We start from the raw sequence: 16,876 nt of genomic DNA, 5'->3' as shown, positions 1-16,876 counted from the left end.
CACGTACAACGCTGCTCTCGTTGGTTACTTGGAAGGAGAAACAACGGGAAAGCCCATCGTCAGCTCCTAGAAGAGGCGCTCCTGCCCACAGGTCCTCCCCTCGAGGCATCGGGTGACAGGCCTGACAGAGAAGAGTCACTCACTGCACCCGGGTGTGTGCTTTCACTCCTCGTCTTTTCTTCCCCCAGACACTCACCTGCGTTTTCAATAATTCCACACATTTACGTAACTTTCCAAACACATTGGAACCTGTATACTTCTCAGGACCAAAACTGTATTGCTGGATCCAATTACAACCTTGTGAAAAGAGCAGTTTTTCAGGAAGCTTGAAAAGGAAGGAGATGCCAACTGTGATTAGTACCTCAACGTTTACGACATTACAACCTAGAATATGTCACGGCACACGATCTTATCTCACTCAGGAATCTCCATTTAAAAAGACTAAATAAAAACATAGAGTTTCTTCTTTTAGATTTGTGGATTAAGTGATTTGGATCATATTCTTCCCCCCCCCCCTTTTTTTTTTTTTGAGAGAGAGAGAGAGAGCACAAGCAGGAGAAAGGGGCAGAGAGGGAGAGAATCTTTTCCTTTTTTAATGTTTCCTTATTTATTTTTGAGAGAGTGAGAGGCAGAGACAGAGCACGAGTGGGGGAGGGGGCAGAGGGAGAGAAAGAGAGAATCTTAAGCAGGCTCCATGCTCAGCGTGGAGCCCGACTTGGGGCTTGATCCCACGAACCACGAGACCATGACCTGAGCCGAAACCAAGAGTTGGACACTTGACCCACTGGGCCACCCAGGCACCCCACAGAGAGAGACAGAATCTTAAGTGGGCTCCACACCTAGCATGGAGCCCGACGCGGGGCTCAAACTCACAACTGTGAGATCAGATCCCGACCTGAGCCAACATTCAAGAGTTGGATGCTTAACCGACTGAGCCGCCCAGGTGCCCCTGGATCGTATTTTTTTTTTTAATGTTTATTTTTGAGAGAGAGAGGGAGACAGAGTACAAGGAGAGGGGGAGAGAGAGACAGTGAGAGAGAGAAAGGGAGACACAGAATCCAAAGCAGGATCCAGGCTCCAAGCTGTCAGCACAGAGCCTGATGCGGGACTTGAACCCACAAACTGTGAAATCATCACCTGAGCTGAAGTCAGACGCTTAACCGACTGAGCCACCCAGGCGCCCCGTGGATCATATTCTTAATTTACAATTTCACAGCTGATGAAAACCTACATGAAGATTTTGTCTATGAAACCATCTTTCTGCACAAAACACTTCCCAAACTGCCTAGGTATATCCGTTTGGAAATTATTTTTACCCTAACAACGCTAGAATACCGTAGCATATCGCGGAGCATATGGATTGTAGAATAAGGCACTTGGGGGTCCAAACCTCACTCTGTCACTCACCAGCCAGGAGACTGCTCAACCAGTGCGGATTATTTACCCTCTGAGCCTCATCCTCTACCATAAATCAAGGACAAGATATCCATTTTACAGGACTCCGGCTGGGACTAAGTAAGACCACAGAATTTGTAAGACTCTGATCCAGTGAAGGGATCGAGCCCATACCCCACCCGGCTGAGCCTGGGGAGCCCCGGGGTGTGGCCGTATTCTCTGTCCTCGGCAGCTGGCCGCGGGGCTGGCACACTGCATACACTTGAAGAGCGCTTCCTAGATAAAATGAAACTAATAAAAGCAACTCTCAAGGAAGAAATGGGAAGGAAACAGACCATGTGCAGCTACATATATGCATATACTTTATATACTCCTATTTCTTTGTGCTTCTGCCCTTAAATGCACATCCTAGGTTGAACTTCCTACATTCAAAATAAAAATTCAGGTTGTTCATCAAGAATGTACTGCCTCAGGGCACCTCAGTGGCTCAGTTGGTTGAGCGTCCGACTCTCAATTTCAGTTCAGGTCACGATCCCAGGGTTGTGGGATCGAGCCCTGCAGCGGGCTCCATACTGAGTGTAGAGCCTGCTTACAATATTCTCTTTCTCTCCCTCTCTGCCCCTCGCCCCTACTCACGCTCGCTCGCTTTCTCTCTCTCTCTAAAAAGTAAAAAACAAAAAATAAAGAATAAAAATAAATAAATAAAATAAAATAAAGAATATACTGCCTTATACCATTAAAATGAAAAAAAAAAACCAACAAGGCACAGACTGGGAGAAAATATTTGCAAATCACATATCTGATAAAGCACTTGTGTTCAGGATATATAAAGAAATCTCAAAATCCAATCAGTAATAAAATAAAAAGGGGCAAAAGATTTGAACAGACGCTTCTCTAAAAAGATAATAATGGATGGCCAATAAGCACATGGAAAGATGTTCCTCCCTCCTGACTAGCGGAATGCCAACTAAAAGCACAGTGACACCAGCGCACATCTATCAGAATGGCTAAAAAACCCAAAAAACAAAAAACCCCAAATCTGACAATCCTGGTTAGAACTGGGAACAACTGGAACTCTTACCCACTATTGGTGGAAATGCAAACTGGCTGCACCACACGGGCGATCAGTCTGGTAGGTTCTTATGAACTCGGACCTACACCTACCACATGAGCCAACCATCTCACTCCCAGGCATTCGCCCAAAAGGAACGAAAACTTCCATCCATACAAAATCGTGTATGGGACTGTCAAAAACTAGAGATAATCCAGATGTCCTTCAACTGAAGAACGGATAAACACACTATGTCATACTTACATCAAGGAATATCACTCAACAGTAAAAAGGAATGAACTACAAATTCACAGAATGTGGATGAATTGAAATGCATTTTTTAAAAAAGTTTTTTAATGTTTTATTTTTGAGAGACAGAGAGAGAGTACGAGCAGGGGAAGGAACAGAGAGAGAGAGACAGACAGACAGAATCCAAAGCAGGCTCCAGGCTCAGAGCTGTCAGCACAGAGCCCGACGCGAGGCTTGAACTCGTGAACCACGAGATCATGACCTGAGCCGCAGTCGGACGCTTAACTGACTGAGCCACCCAGGCACCCCTGAATTGCAATGCATTTTGCTAAGCGAGAGAAGTCAGATGCAAAAGGCTACACACTGGATAGTTCCATTGATATGACATTCTGGAAAAGGTAAAACCATAGGGTCTTAAGACCAACCAGCGATGGCCCTGGGCTAGGGGTGAGGAAGGGCTGACTACAAAGGAACAGTGGAGAATCTCTGGAGCGCTCTATGCGTTTGTTAAACCTCAAACAACCGTAGAGTAAAAAAGTGAGTTTCAGTAGACCACCTTGCTTCTGAAGAATGGATGCCCTTCTCGAGCAAAGATGGTGGCATCCAAAGCAAACACAACTGAGCATGGCGGCCTTTCTGAGATGGAGGGGGCCACAGGGCCTTCGAAGGCTCCTTCAACCTCGGGACGCACAAAGCCGCCCACTGAAGACCCAGCCATCTGCGCTACAGTTCTTGTCAACGCACCGTTCCCTGCCCCCCCCCCCCCCGCCCCGTTTCCAGCGGACATACCTTCACAATGTCTTTTTCTTTCATCCACGACGGAAAGGAGAGGCCCTGGCTGAATATCTGAAACAACACTGACCTCAGTGCGTCATAGTTGTCTCTCTTTACTTGTCGGACACATTTGATGTGATGCCTCCAAAACAGCTCCTCGTAAGCCTGTCCACACAAAAACAGAAAGTTCGTTTTCAAACCCTCTGGATAAGGGAATAGAGAGAGTGAATTCACTGTACTGTCAGCGAGGCATTACCCCCAAAGAAAGGGGGCAACAGAGACAATAACAATTATAAATTATGAATGCGACCACATGTCACTATTTTATTCTGAGAGCAGGGGAGGTGAGCAGGGGAGGGACAGAGAGAGAGGGAAAGAGAGAATCCCAAGCAGACTCCGCACTACCAGCACATAGCCCAATGCGGGGCTCGAATCTATGAACGAGGAGACCATGACCTGAGCCGACATCAAAAGTCAGAGGCTTAACCGACTGAGCCACCCGGGTACCCCATGAGGACATGTCATTTTAAAGGGACATTTGTGGGGCACCTGGCGGTTCGGTAGGTTAAGCATCCAACTTTGGCTCAGATCATGATCTCGTGGTTCGTGGGTTTAAGCCCCACGTTGGGCTCTGTGCTGACAGCCTGGAGCCTGAAGTCTCCTTCGGATTCTGTATCTCCCCGCCCCCCCCCTCTTAAAAATAAATAAACATTAAAAATTCTTTAAATAAAAATAAAAAAAATAAAAGGACATTTGTGTGTATTGAGTCTGTGTCATGCTTTTTCAACTGACACCTTCCTGGAAGCCCAGGAGCAAGGGAATGTCATTTAGGGGTGATGATGGCTATAACGTGACCACAGGGAAAAGAAAATACTATATACATTTAAGACCGTGCTAAAAAGGACTTGAAACAAAAATTTCTTTTTTTTAAATTTTTAAAAAATGTTTATTTATTATTGAGAAACAGAGACAGAGCACAAGCAGGGGAGGGGCAGAGAGAAGGGGACACACAGAATCGGAAGCAGGCTCCAGGCTCTGAGCTGTCAGCACAGAGCCCGACGCGGGGCTCGAACTCACAAACCGCGAGATCATGACCGGAGCCGAAGTCGGACGCTTAACCGACTGAGCCACCCAGGCGCCCCTTAAAATAAAAATTTCTCATTGCTGACAAAGTTGGATAGCACTGCTGGGAAAAGTTACCAAGGTCGGTCCAATGGAAAATTCTAAAACTCCTCAGAATTTTACATCCAGGTGCCTAATCCCTGCAAAGACAGAAGTCCCCCCTGCTTGTCCAGAGAGCCCGTAGGCTTGGCGGGCAGAGCTGAAGAGTGCCACCCTCGAGTTTCCTGAAGTGACAGCCTACGGTACGCCATCGTCCACGCCCTCAGTAAAGCAGGGCGGAATGTTAGTGCCCTGATTTTTACACACAAATTCCCCATCGTCCGTGACCTGTATAAACTGACGCACCTTACGCATCAGCTTGGCACGCGGCGTCTCTCCCTTCCATTCTCTGGCAGAGTAACTGAGGAGATCGACCTCCGCCTCCACGCTGAGGTTCCCTGGACCAAATCAGATAGGAAAGGTAGTGAATTTTCCCTTTTCCTCGCCCTTCTTGATCCCTCCCCGCACCTTAGAAATAAGAAAACATGAAAATACTTACTTTTGAACTTTCTCTGCAGATATCCAATCCACCTGAAAGGTAAAGGGAAAATAATATCAAAAATCTACTCTGGAAAGCAAGGGTCTACCGGTGAAACCGGAGGATAATACAACCACCTACCATTTCAGCCGGCGCCCTAAATAGGAGTGCATCCTCCTCACGTAGCAGAGGGCAGCCACCAGGAATGCTACCGCCAGCGTCACTGAGCCCCTGGCTATCTTCCACGCAGTATCCAAGGCTTGGCTGGTGACCAGCGTCCAGGAGTGAACCTGGTCACTTCCTGCAAAAATTTAATAATAGAAAAAAGACACGTCACAATTACCCAAGTCTGCTTTAAGGGAGGGAAATATACCGCTCATTGTACCTGCCAAGTGTCTGTCATTGATACATAAACAGTTTTTAAGGCATTCAAAAATTCAATCTGAAAGTTAAAGAAACACCCAGTTCTCCTCTAATCAATGTCATATGTAAGAATGTCTTTGTCCCACACAATTCACGAGGAATAATCATAGAGTATAGGCTTCGGAATCCCTCAGACCTGTTCAAAACCCGTGTCTCGACTACCCTGGCTGTGTGACTGTGAGAAAGCTCACTTCTCTACTCCCAATTGTCCTGACGGCAACACTGGGGAAAAATGCCGATCTCCCCGGAGAAAGATGGAATGAAATTAATTAAGAATGCACCCTGTGTTGCATATCTGCTGAATCCAAGAATGGTTCCAGCAGGGATCCTGCTCCACACCAGAGTCCTCCAGTGATGCCGCCACCATGTACCTCTGCCCACTTGGGTTTGTTTTGTTTGTTTTTTAAGTAGAGAGAGAGCACAATTGGAGGAGGGGGCAGAGGGAGAGAGACAGAATCTCCAGCAGGCTCCACGCGCAGCGCAGAGCCCAACGTGGGACTCAATCCCACAACCTCGGGATCATGACCTGAGCTGAAATCAAGAGTTGGACACTCAATTGACAGAGTGACCCAGGTGCCCCGCCTTTTTTTTTTTTTTTTTTTTAAATTTTAGAGCCACTTGGATATTCTTAAAGCATTAGGAGCGATGATAGATGGCATCACGTTAACACACACAATGAGTGGTCCAAACCGCGGGCACACAGACATCATTTCCAGGGAGTGGACACCTCAGCAGAGCTGTGAGGTGGAGACAGATGTGTTGTGTGTGGTCCACACTGCAATTCCTGATTTGGCCAGAGAGCATGAACGGGCCTCAAGAGCTCCAACCACATACTTACAATATCTTACTATGTGCAGCACATTCCCAATTATATGATGCTTGAGCATGTAAGATGCCGAAGTACAAATGAGGAAGAGAACTTTTGAATAGTGGCCAAACCTCCTGGGGTTCATTGTGAAATCTTTCCCTCCCTGGCACAAGGTTTAGTAAAATTCCAGTGATTAACGGTAGTAAAAGCCTCAGCAATTCAGAATCTACAGTTTTAGCAATTTTTTTTAAAGTAGGCTCCACACCCAATGTGGGGCCTGAACTCCTGGCCCTGAGATCAAGAGTCGCATGCCCCACCGACTGAGCCAGCCAGGTGCCCAAATGTTAGCACTTTTGATCATCCCGATAGTTGATGTACATTTAAACTCTCACAAGAATTTACTAGCAAATAAAGAAATAAAGTTACCAGTGAATGAACCTAGACATATTTGCAATTACTTAAAAGAGCATTTTCTTCTTTTTTATGTTAGTTATTATTTTTTAATATAATTTATTGTCAAATTGGCTAACATGCAGTGTGTACAGTGTGCTCTTTTTGGGGGGTAGATTCCCATGATTCCTCGTTTATTGTCAACACCCAGTGCTCATCCGAACAAGTGCCCTCCTCAATGCCCATCACCCATTTGCCCCTCTCCTCCATCCCCCTCCCATCAACCCTCAGTTTGTTCTCTGTATTTAAGAGTCTCTTATGCTTTGCCTCCCTCCCTCTCTGTTTGTAACCATTTTTTCCCCTTCCCCTCCCCCATGGCCTTCTGTTAAGTTTCTCAAATTCCACATATGAGTGAAAACATATGATATCTGTCCTCTGACTTATTTCACTCAGCGTAATACCCTCCAGTTCCATCCACATTGCTGTAAATGGCAAGATTTCATTCTTTCTCATTGCCAAGTAGCATTCCATTGTATATATAAACCATATCTTCTTTATCCATTCATCAGTGGATGGATATTTAGGCTCTTTCCATAGTTTGGCTATTGTTGAAAGCGCTGCTGTAAACATTGAGATACATGTGCCCCTATGAATCAGCACTCTGTATCCTTCGGATAAATTCCTAGCAGTGCTATTGCTGGGTCGTAAGTTGTTCTATTTTTAATTTTTTGAGGAACCTCCACACTGTTTTCCAGAGCAGCGGCACCAGTTTGCACTCCCACCAACAGTGCAAGAGGGTTCCCGTTTCTCCACATCCTTGCCAGCATCTGTTGTTTCCTGAGTTTTTCACTTTAGCCACTCTGACTAGTGTGAGGTGATATCTCAGTGTGGCTTTGATTTGTATTTCCCTGATGATGAATGACGTTGAGCATCTTTTCATGTGTCTGTTGGCCATCTATCCAAAGATGCCTTCTTTGGAAAAGTGTCTATTCATGTCTTCTGCTCATTTCTTCACTAGGTTATTCGTTTTTTGGGTGTTGAGTTTGGTAAGTTCTTTATAGATTTTGGATACTAACCCTTTATCTGATATGTCATTTGCAAATATCTTTTCCATTCCATTGGTTGCCTTTTAGTTTTGTTGATTGTTTCCTTTGCAGTGCAGAAGCTTTTTATCTTGATGAGGTCTCAATAGTTCATTTTTGCTTTTAATTCCCTTGCCTTTGGAGACGTGTCAAGCAAGAAATTGCTGTGGCTGAGGTCAAAGAGGTTGTTGCCTGTTTTCTCCTCTAGGGTTTTGATGGTTTCCTGTCTCACATTTAGGTCTTTCATCCATCTTGAGTTTGTTTTTGTGTATGATGTAAGAAAGTGGTCTATTTTCATTCTTCTGCATGTTGCTGTCCAGTTCTCCCAGCACCATTTGTTAAAGAGACTGTCTTTTTTTTCCATTGGATACTCTTTCCTGCTTTGTCAAAGATTAGTTGGCCATACATTTGTGGGTCCAATTCTGGGTTCTCTATTCTATTCCACTGGTCTATGTGTCTGTTTTGTGCCAATACCATACTGTCTTGATGATTACAACTTTGTGGTAGAGGCTAAAGTCTGGGATTGTGATGCCTACTGCTTTGGTTTTCTTTTTCAACATTACTTTGCCCATTGGGGGTCTTTGTGGTTCCATACAAGTTTTAGGATTGTTTGTTCTAGCTCTGAGAAGAATGCTGGTACAATTTTGATTGGGATTACATTGAATGTGTAGATTGCTTTGGGTAGTATTGACGTTTTAACAATATTTATTCTTCCAATTCATGAGCACAGAATGTCTTCCCATTTCTTTGTGTCTTCTTCAGTTTCCTTCATAAGCTTTCTATAGTTTTCAGCATACAGATCTTTTACATCTTTGGTTAGGTTTATTCGTAGGTATTTTATGGTTCTTGGTGCAATTGTAAATGGGATTGATTTCTTGATTTCTCTTTCTGTTGCTTCATTATCGGTGTATAGAAATGCAACTGATTTCTGTACATTGACTTTGTATCCTGCGACTTTGTTGAATTCATGTTATCAGTTTTAGCAGATTTTAGTGGAGTCTTTTGGGTTTTCCGGGTAGAGTACCATGTCATCTGCAAAAAGTAAAAGTCTGACTACTTCTTTGACAATTTCGATGCCTTTTATTTCATTTTGTTGTTTGGTTGCTGATGCTAGGACTTCCAACACTATGCTAAACAACAGCGGTGAGATGGACATCCCTGTCGTGTTCCTGATCTCAGGGGGAAAGTTCTCAGTTTAAAAGAACATTTTCAAAAACAGGTACTCATCTGTTTAGAACAATTAATTAGCTGTTCACTCTACATTTACTCCTGCCTAGATATTTAGTAAAACTTTGTGTGAGTTGTTTAAAAATGTAAAGCTAATAAATAAAACAAGTCAATAAAAAAATGTAAAAAAATGTAAAGCTATACTGCCTTTACATCTACAATATAGATTTTTATTAATTCAGTGATTTCTCAACTGTGAAAAATTCTGACATATGTAAATAATTTTAGTAAGTCCTTAAATTCAGGAAAGACTAGAACTTTGTCTATGCGATACATAATTTCTTTTAACGTATTTATAAACTTTTCCTAGAAAAATGAATATTACACATGATTTTAGTTTGTTTTTTCTCTTCATACACATTAGACATCTTTTCATTTAACTACACATAGATCTACATTATTCTCTTTAAAGAATGCATAATATTTTAGTGTACATATAGACCATCACATGGGGTGCCTGAGTGGCTCTGTTGGTTAAGTGTCCGACTCTTGATTTTGGCTCAGATCATGATCTCACGGTTCATGGGATCGAGCCCTGCATTGGGCTCTGTACTGATAGCATAGAGCATGCTTGGGATTCTCCCTCTCCCTCTTTCTCTCTCTACTCTTCCCCCACTCTCTCTCTCTCAAAAAAAAAAAAAAAAAAAAAGATAGACAATCATATATGTAACATAATCATTGCCTTACCGATAAACCATTTGGATTATTTCCCATTTTTCACTCTTACAAACACTGCTGAGAAAGACATTATCTTCCAATAGTCCTTATGGACTCATGGTAGCTTTTAGGATAATTTCAAAAAGAGGAAACTTTGGATCAAGGGGTGTGTACGTTTTTAGTTTTGACAGATATTGCCGAAGCACCCTCCAAAACAAACCATCAACTAACACCCCCTTATCTGTATGAGCGTCCCTGTGTCCCTAAACACCAGTTCCAGTCGTGATTTCTCACAGCCGTCCACATTTCTGTAGGAACACATTCACATTTCTTCCAGGAAGAGCCTTTTAGAGCATCTGCCCATTTCCCACTGGGTGGCGCTCGTGTTTGTGTGGACTCAGAGGGCCTGCGGTCACTGAGGTGGGGTCTGGCTGCCGCACCCTCCATGGGGCACACTGCTCTCATCTGTCACAGACTCTAACCAACCCACTGTAGTCTCGGGGTTACTTCCAGGCCTTTTGGGGCCCTTGATTTGAGACCCCCTAAGCCAGGGCCTTCTCCTGAGCATGAGGCCACTCCATAGCAGCTGCCCAGGGCTTCCACGGGACCCACTACAGATTGTGGCTCTCCTCACTCCTACACACACGCAACACACTTCCTTAGCCTAATGCCCTCATCCTTGAAATTAAGCCCTGCCTCCAACCCAGAAAAAGGATATGATCAACTTATTAGAAAAAAACATGTGAGGGCTCAGTATGCCTTTTCCGTGCAAACCTAGACTACAAACTTAAACTCCTGGTTTCCCCCTACCTAACTGGCACAGGTTTTGGTCAAGTGACTCAAACCAAAGAAGGACCAGGGTGCACGAACATGGCGGCTGGTGTGGATGCCAGGGAGCGACCTGGAGGAGGGAACCCGTAAGTCCCGTGTAAGCGGCTGCAGCTCACACAGCCCTGAGGTGTTTGAACAATATATGAAAATATTATAAGGAGTGGGGCTTCTTCATCTAAGGAGAGGAAGTGCAGTGTTTTAGTAGGAAAAAGTATGGCTCCATTGATAATTAAAATAGCTACAGTTCGAGTTTCGCTATAAGCCAGAGCCCCTTATGGGCTTTCCAGGCGTTCTCTTGGGTCACCTGGGTGGCTCAGTCCATTAAGCGTCCAACTCTTAGTTTAGGCTCAGGTCATGATCTCATGATTCGTGAGTTTGAGCCCCGTGTCAGGCTCTGCGCCGACAGCAGAGAGCCTGCTTGGGATTCTCTCTCCCTCTCTCTGCACACCGCCCCCTCACCCCACACCCCTCACATGCGCGCTTTCTCTCGCTCTCACTCTCTCTCAAAATAAATCAATAAACTTAAAAAAAATAAAGTAATTCTCTCATTTGCTCCTGCAAACATTGCCCCACCCCCATCCCGGCCCTGCTCCTACACTGGTGACTTCTTGGGCTTCTGTTTCTCCGCCTGGGGATCGAAACACAATGCAACAGTGCCTGGAACACAGGAAGTGCCATGCTGGCCCTCATGATCCTTCCTGCAGAGTCACATGGTAGGGGAAGGAGGGCATGGGCGGAGCGGTTTCTGCCTCTGGACTGGCTGGTTGTAAGGGTGGGTGGAAATGCTAGGGAAGCGCTGAGCAAGCCGTCTGGCAAAGCCTAAGTCCCTAGTCTGTGTTGATCATTATTTTTATTGCTACTACTGTAACCACCCTTATTCTGCAGATGAGGATGCGAGGGAGAGAGAGATTAAATATGTAAGTGGTAAAGCTGGAATCCCAAGACAGAGCAATGCGATGCCAACATTGAGTGCCTTATCGCTTGGCTGTCCTGCCTGTGAACTGTGCAGCTGAGTAAGTCTTCAAATTAACTTTGCTGCAGCAAGTGGAATTAAGAGTCTTTAAAAAGAGAATTGAAATCAATTTTTCCCGCGCGTGTCAACAACTGTTTATAACTCAAAAGCAACAGCCATAGGCAAGAATACCACAAATGAGGTGCCTTGCAAAATACTATCACAAACATGACTTGGATGATCTCATGAGTCAAATCTCATCTCCCCAAATACAGCTGAGGGGGGATTAAAGTCTCTCATGGCAGGATCTTCACGGGGGAATCCCCCGTCCGCCAGCCCAGGGAGAGAATTCAGGGAGGATTCAGCCCTGGCCCAGCCTCCCCTCCCCTGCCCAAGAGGACCCGGGCTTGGGTGAGGCTTTACCCCGACAAACAGGAAGGAGGGCAAGGCCCCACCGGTGATCTGGTCATTGAACACAATACAGAGAGGAAGGAGGACGAGGACCTCCCAGAAACAAGGGATGGGGGCAGGTTTTGGTGATGAAGAATCTCCAGGAAGCGAAGAGGAGAGGAAGAGAACAGAAGCACCGTCAGAATTATGGGTTCGGTCCTCTTTCAGGTTCGTCAAGAGACAAAAAACCCACAGTGTCTTTTCAGGACTTTTGGAATGGACAACCCGGCTGGTGGCTGAAATGAGGCCGCCGTGCATTTCTGTCCTATTGGAAAGTGGATTACTTAGGCCTCACACATCCCCCCAGTCTTCAGCACGAAGACACGCGAGAGACCCCAACCCATACTGTGGGAAGAAGTCATGCTTAAGTAGCTAGGATATCCTGCAGTAACTGTACCAGAGCCTCCTGAAGTCAACGACGCGGCTATCTGAATGTAAAATCCGATCTGCCATCACTCAAACTACATATGGCAGATGAGACCACTGACTAGAACTGAAAAGAGAAAAAAAAAAAAAAAAAAAAAGCCACCTTTTTGTGGTCAAATTCTACTTAGAATGTTTTCCATTCTCTAAAACGTACCAAAGCCGAAGTAATTCACACATTAAAACAGGAAACCAAAAAGAAAAAAAGAAAAAGAAAAAGGGCCCTGAAAACAAAACCAAAACTCACTGAAGAGCCGGAAACAGAGTGATTCTGCACACGGCAGCTCCCCCCCCCGGGAGCCCTGGGCTCCTTCTCGTGGAAACTCCTCAGTGTCTCCTTCGCCCTAGAAACTTCCAGTGACTTCCTGGGCCCAGACAGCCCATCCATTCCTGCCTCTACTTGTCTCCCAATCTTACTCACGGTACAGCAGTCCATGGCGCCTTCTCCCCACACACGTCCACACAGCCAACCGCATCTGGCTGTTGACTTTCTCCTGAAGCAGATCAGGGGCTACCCAGTGGGCCACAGGAGGGGGAGATTAGGCCTGAGCCGAAAGACCTAAAAGGCAATTTAACTTAGAAATTTGAGAGCACAGGGAGCGAAGAAATACGTGTATTAATGTCATCTTGCTAAAAAAAAACATTCAAGGTAAAAGATACTAATGTAATTTAATGACTTCAACAGCCCCTCCATGTGCATCAATAGCATGTTATGGTTATTTAGCAGGAGGTAGGGGAGAGAGCACCCGAGAGAGACTGCCGGATCAGGGAGCAGAGGGGAGCCTGGGGCGAGGTGGGGGGGGGGGCCCAGGACAGCTCCCACTCTCTGCCACCAGAGGAGTGAAGGGGTGGGGCGTCCCACCCAGGGACAGAGGGAGCGACACAGACGTTTCAGAGGCGTTGGTAAACTTTTCACACTTCTCTGAGCTGAGTTGTGGAACACCACCCGCTCTGAAAAAGTGAAGGTGGCTTCGGGGTTATCCTAACCAAAGGTTAGTACTGCAGAGAGGCGTGATCAGAAACCCCATGGTGCCATGGACCCAGGAGGATCAGGGAAGGCCTTCCTTTCTCCTGCTAGCCCTTCCCTGGTTATACTTCCTTCCCCTAAACCCTCACCCCGGGCTGGCAGGTAGTGAAAGTCACGTGCTCTGTCCTGAAGAAGCTCATGGTCAGGTGGCACAATGCCCTCCCACCAGGAAAGGCTACTGGCCGGCTCATCCAGGCCCACGGAGCCCCGACCCGCACACCCCACGGTCAGCACATCTGGAGTGGGGGCGGGGGGGTGCGTGTCTCACTGCAGGGACTCAGAATAACAGCAGGGCCTGTGAACTGGATGCAGACATGGCAGGCAGGCCTCCATCCCCAAGCGGGTCACCTCTCTCTGGGGTTAATTGTGAGAAACCAAGAGGCTGGGGAATAAAGCAACATAATGTACGTGAGTCCAAACAAATAAACTAAGCGGGACGTAAGCCCAAGGGTAAACACACAGAACAAATCCCGGGAGGTCGGCAAAGTGTCCCTGGAGCTTGGGGAGACCACGAGAGAAGTTTTACAAGTCAGCACAGCAGTGGAAAGGACTACGCTTAAGTGGTCTTGCTTCTTGAAAAATCACAGGCTAGCTCTTTGTTTTCAGTTACAGAGGAAATATTCAGAAAAAAATATCCTCTTAACAAGTGCGAGGTCAAAGGACTTTGTAAGCTTTTGTAAATTTCAGTACGAATTCTGCTCAACTAAGAAATGACAGTCTTCGACTTGGTAAAGAACTATAACCAAAGAGTGCAAGATCAGTATCACTGAGGAAGAGAGCCACCAAGGGGAAGGTTTTTATCTTGAAAGTCATGATCAGTGAGACATTCAGCTGTAGCCCCGTCATGCAACCCACTTAGGCTCGGAGCACAATCCCCACGGGACGGGGCATGTTTTTACCCAAGGCTCCTGTTAAACTGAGCGTCAGTAAATACAACAGGAAACTGCTCCTTGCCAAACACTAACGGGGCTGTGGTGTGTGTGTGCATATCTGTAACAATGTCATAGCCCAGAGTTTTTCCATTTACTAGGGCAAAGTTCAGGGGTGGTAATTGCAACCCATCACTTCAAAAGAGAAGTTAAATTTTCTAATCATGCGTAGGGGATTTTGAACCCTCCCAGCTATAAAAATCCAAAAGCTGGAGGTGGGATAGGCTTCTGTGGACCAGCAAGTTGTAACTCCTCCTCTGGAGAAAAATCTCAGCACTCCAGGATCACTTCCTCCACCCAGACACTCTCCTTGGCCCTGATCTGGCGAAACAAGCCAGAGACTGTCTTCACTCTGCCACTTTCTAGCTGTAGGACCTCAGACAAACCACTGAGCTTCAAGGATCTCGAAACATCTCTCTAATGGAGAAGACCATCAGTGATAACAGACGGTTAGGTGAAAGAAAACGCCAGCCACGAAAGTGTGCTTGTAACCACAGAGGCACAGTGCAAATGGAAACTCTCCCACTGAGTCCCTGTGACGGTCTCCCCTCCACCTCTGGGGGTGGGAACTCACTTCCATTGGTGGGAGACCATCTTATTTTCGGGAATATTTCTCTCTTTATTGATCAAAGTCTATTGTTAGTCAATGAATATAGATTAAGCTCCTCCTGCAGGCAGAACACTGGGCCAAGAGCTGATGTTACAATTGCAAACAGAAGGCTGACCTCTCCTCGTGTGTCTGGGGCACGACCCAGGCAATGCTCCACAGAAACGTGGCTCCATCAGCAGAGGTACCATGGGTACCCGACCTAGTCCCACGTGAGCTAGAGCAGAGGGCCAGTGGGTACGGCAACAGTTCACAAGGCCAGGGAAGCAAGGGCCTTTAGACCCTTTAGAGATGCTGGTGTTACCTGAAAAGCAGGGAAAGTTCCTGAGCAAGAGGCTGGTGCGGTCAGACCTGTAAGCACAGCTTGAATCGTTATTGCTTGGAGTCATGAGGATCACGTCAGATGACTCTTCTATGCGACACCTTTTAAGTCTTTCACAGAATCACAGAATGCTTTGGGCAAAGGCGCTGGAGTTCTACCTGTTCTCCAAGGCCTGATTCACACCAGTCCCTCTGCAGACCAGTGTAGACAGAGTGCTGTCCCCACCCCCGCCCCTGGCCGCCGCACTCTGTCTACACTGCAGGTCAGTTAGGCATATTCGTGACTGTGTCCTCTGATGGCCTGGAAACACCTCAGAGGTGAAAGCTGAATCTTAATTTGCTGCGGACCTGGTCATCCGACGGCCTGTTGTGTGCACCCCTTCATCTTTGAGGTGAAGAAACTGAAGCCCAGAGAAAGCAAGTAGAAGTCTGAACTTGAACCAACAGGTTCTGACTCAAGGTCAGTGCCCTTTCAATTAACCTCATAACTGCCTTCCCGGGGCAATTCTCTCCCAAGAATTCAAAAACAATTGTAGAAGGCAGCTATCATTTCCATTGTGCCTGCTTCTCTTTGTCTCAACCAGTCCTCGTATGACACGGGCTCGAAGGGGTCTCTTCGTTGTCCGGGCCACTCTCCTCCGAACCCATTCCACACTTAAAGGGAGACCACAGGACAGAACGCAATGCCCTGAGCGTGACCACCCAGGAGACAATCCAAAAACATGACCACTCCTTCATGCTCGGTCAGGGGTCAGCCAGTTTTCTTGTATAGGGTCAGAGAGTATCTTAGGCTTGCCTGCCATCTGGTCTCTGTGTCAAGTACCCAAATGGGCCCTGACAGAAAAACAACCATTAGACAATACACAGTGAGGCTGTGTTCCAAGAAAACCTAATTTACAGACACCGAAATCCAAAGTTCATGTAAGTTTTACAGGTGAGGAAGTGGTATTCTTTTGAGTTTTTTTCCTTTCTAACCATTAAAAAAAAAAAAGTCAAAACCATTCTTAGCTCACAGGCCATGTAAAAACTGAGCGGAACCAGATTCAGCCCATGGACTGTGCTTTGCCGAACCCTGTTCTAGACGATACGCTCAAAGTAATGCACCCAGCCTGAGATTGTATCAGTCAGTATCGTACAGCTGAGAAACAAAAAGCCATCCACTCACAAGTAGCCTGCCATCAACTAAAAGCCCCATTGCTGCAGTAAGTGTCCCCAGCCTTCGAAGGGGTTGGCAGGGATCTGTACTTTTATCCCACCGTCCTTCAGATTTCCAGCTGGAAGTGCTTTCCAGGAGCCCTGGCTCCGCCCTCTGCCCCAGCCCTCACTCGCCTGACTGACTCCTTCCCAAGCACCACGCCTGATGGCAGGTTGGGAGACACTGCTCAGCTCAGCCCCTCCTCCACCTTCCAGAGAGGGCCTCGGGCCTGACCTTTTAGGTGTGAGCTCAGCTCGGGCATGGCTAGCAAGCCCATCTGGCCACGCAAGTGGAACTTGTGGGTTTTATCACTGAACTGACATTTAAAAAAAAAAAAATGTTTTTAATGTTTATTTTTTTGAGAGAGAGAGAGAGAGAGAGATGGAGTGTGAGCAGGGGAGGGGCAGAGAGGGAGACACAGAATCCAAAGCAGGCTCCAGGCTCCC

General features: G+C 46.3%; 1 protein-coding gene across 4 annotated transcripts in view; it reads right to left on the bottom strand.

Moving 5' to 3' along the window:
* The window catches only part of OTULINL (OTU deubiquitinase with linear linkage specificity like), a 34,938-nt gene that overhangs the window by 3,871 nt on the left and 14,191 nt on the right, over positions 1–16,876 (bottom strand). For 3 of the 4 annotated variants that reach the window (XM_060634374.3, XM_060634371.3, XM_060634372.3), the window contains exons 2-6: positions 5,250–5,409; positions 5,130–5,161; positions 4,937–5,028; positions 3,485–3,634; positions 197–325 (exon numbers count right to left, since the gene is read on the bottom strand). In XM_060634374.3, the coding sequence (XP_060490357.1) occupies positions 197–325; positions 3,485–3,634; positions 4,937–5,028; positions 5,130–5,161; positions 5,250–5,409 (563 nt within the window). The remainder of the gene's footprint in view (positions 1–196; positions 326–3,484; positions 3,635–4,936; positions 5,029–5,129; positions 5,162–5,249; positions 5,410–16,876) is intronic. The other variant, XM_060634373.3, reaches the window with a different exon arrangement.

The sequence above is a fragment of the Panthera onca genome, chromosome A1 (genome assembly GCF_046562875.1).
Source record: "Panthera onca isolate mPanOnc1 chromosome A1, mPanOnc1 haplotype 2, whole genome shotgun sequence".
Classification (NCBI taxonomy): domain Eukaryota; kingdom Metazoa; phylum Chordata; class Mammalia; order Carnivora; family Felidae; genus Panthera; species Panthera onca.
The sequence above is the reverse complement of the archived record's forward strand: the minus strand, read 5'-3'. Positions and strand labels throughout refer to the sequence as shown.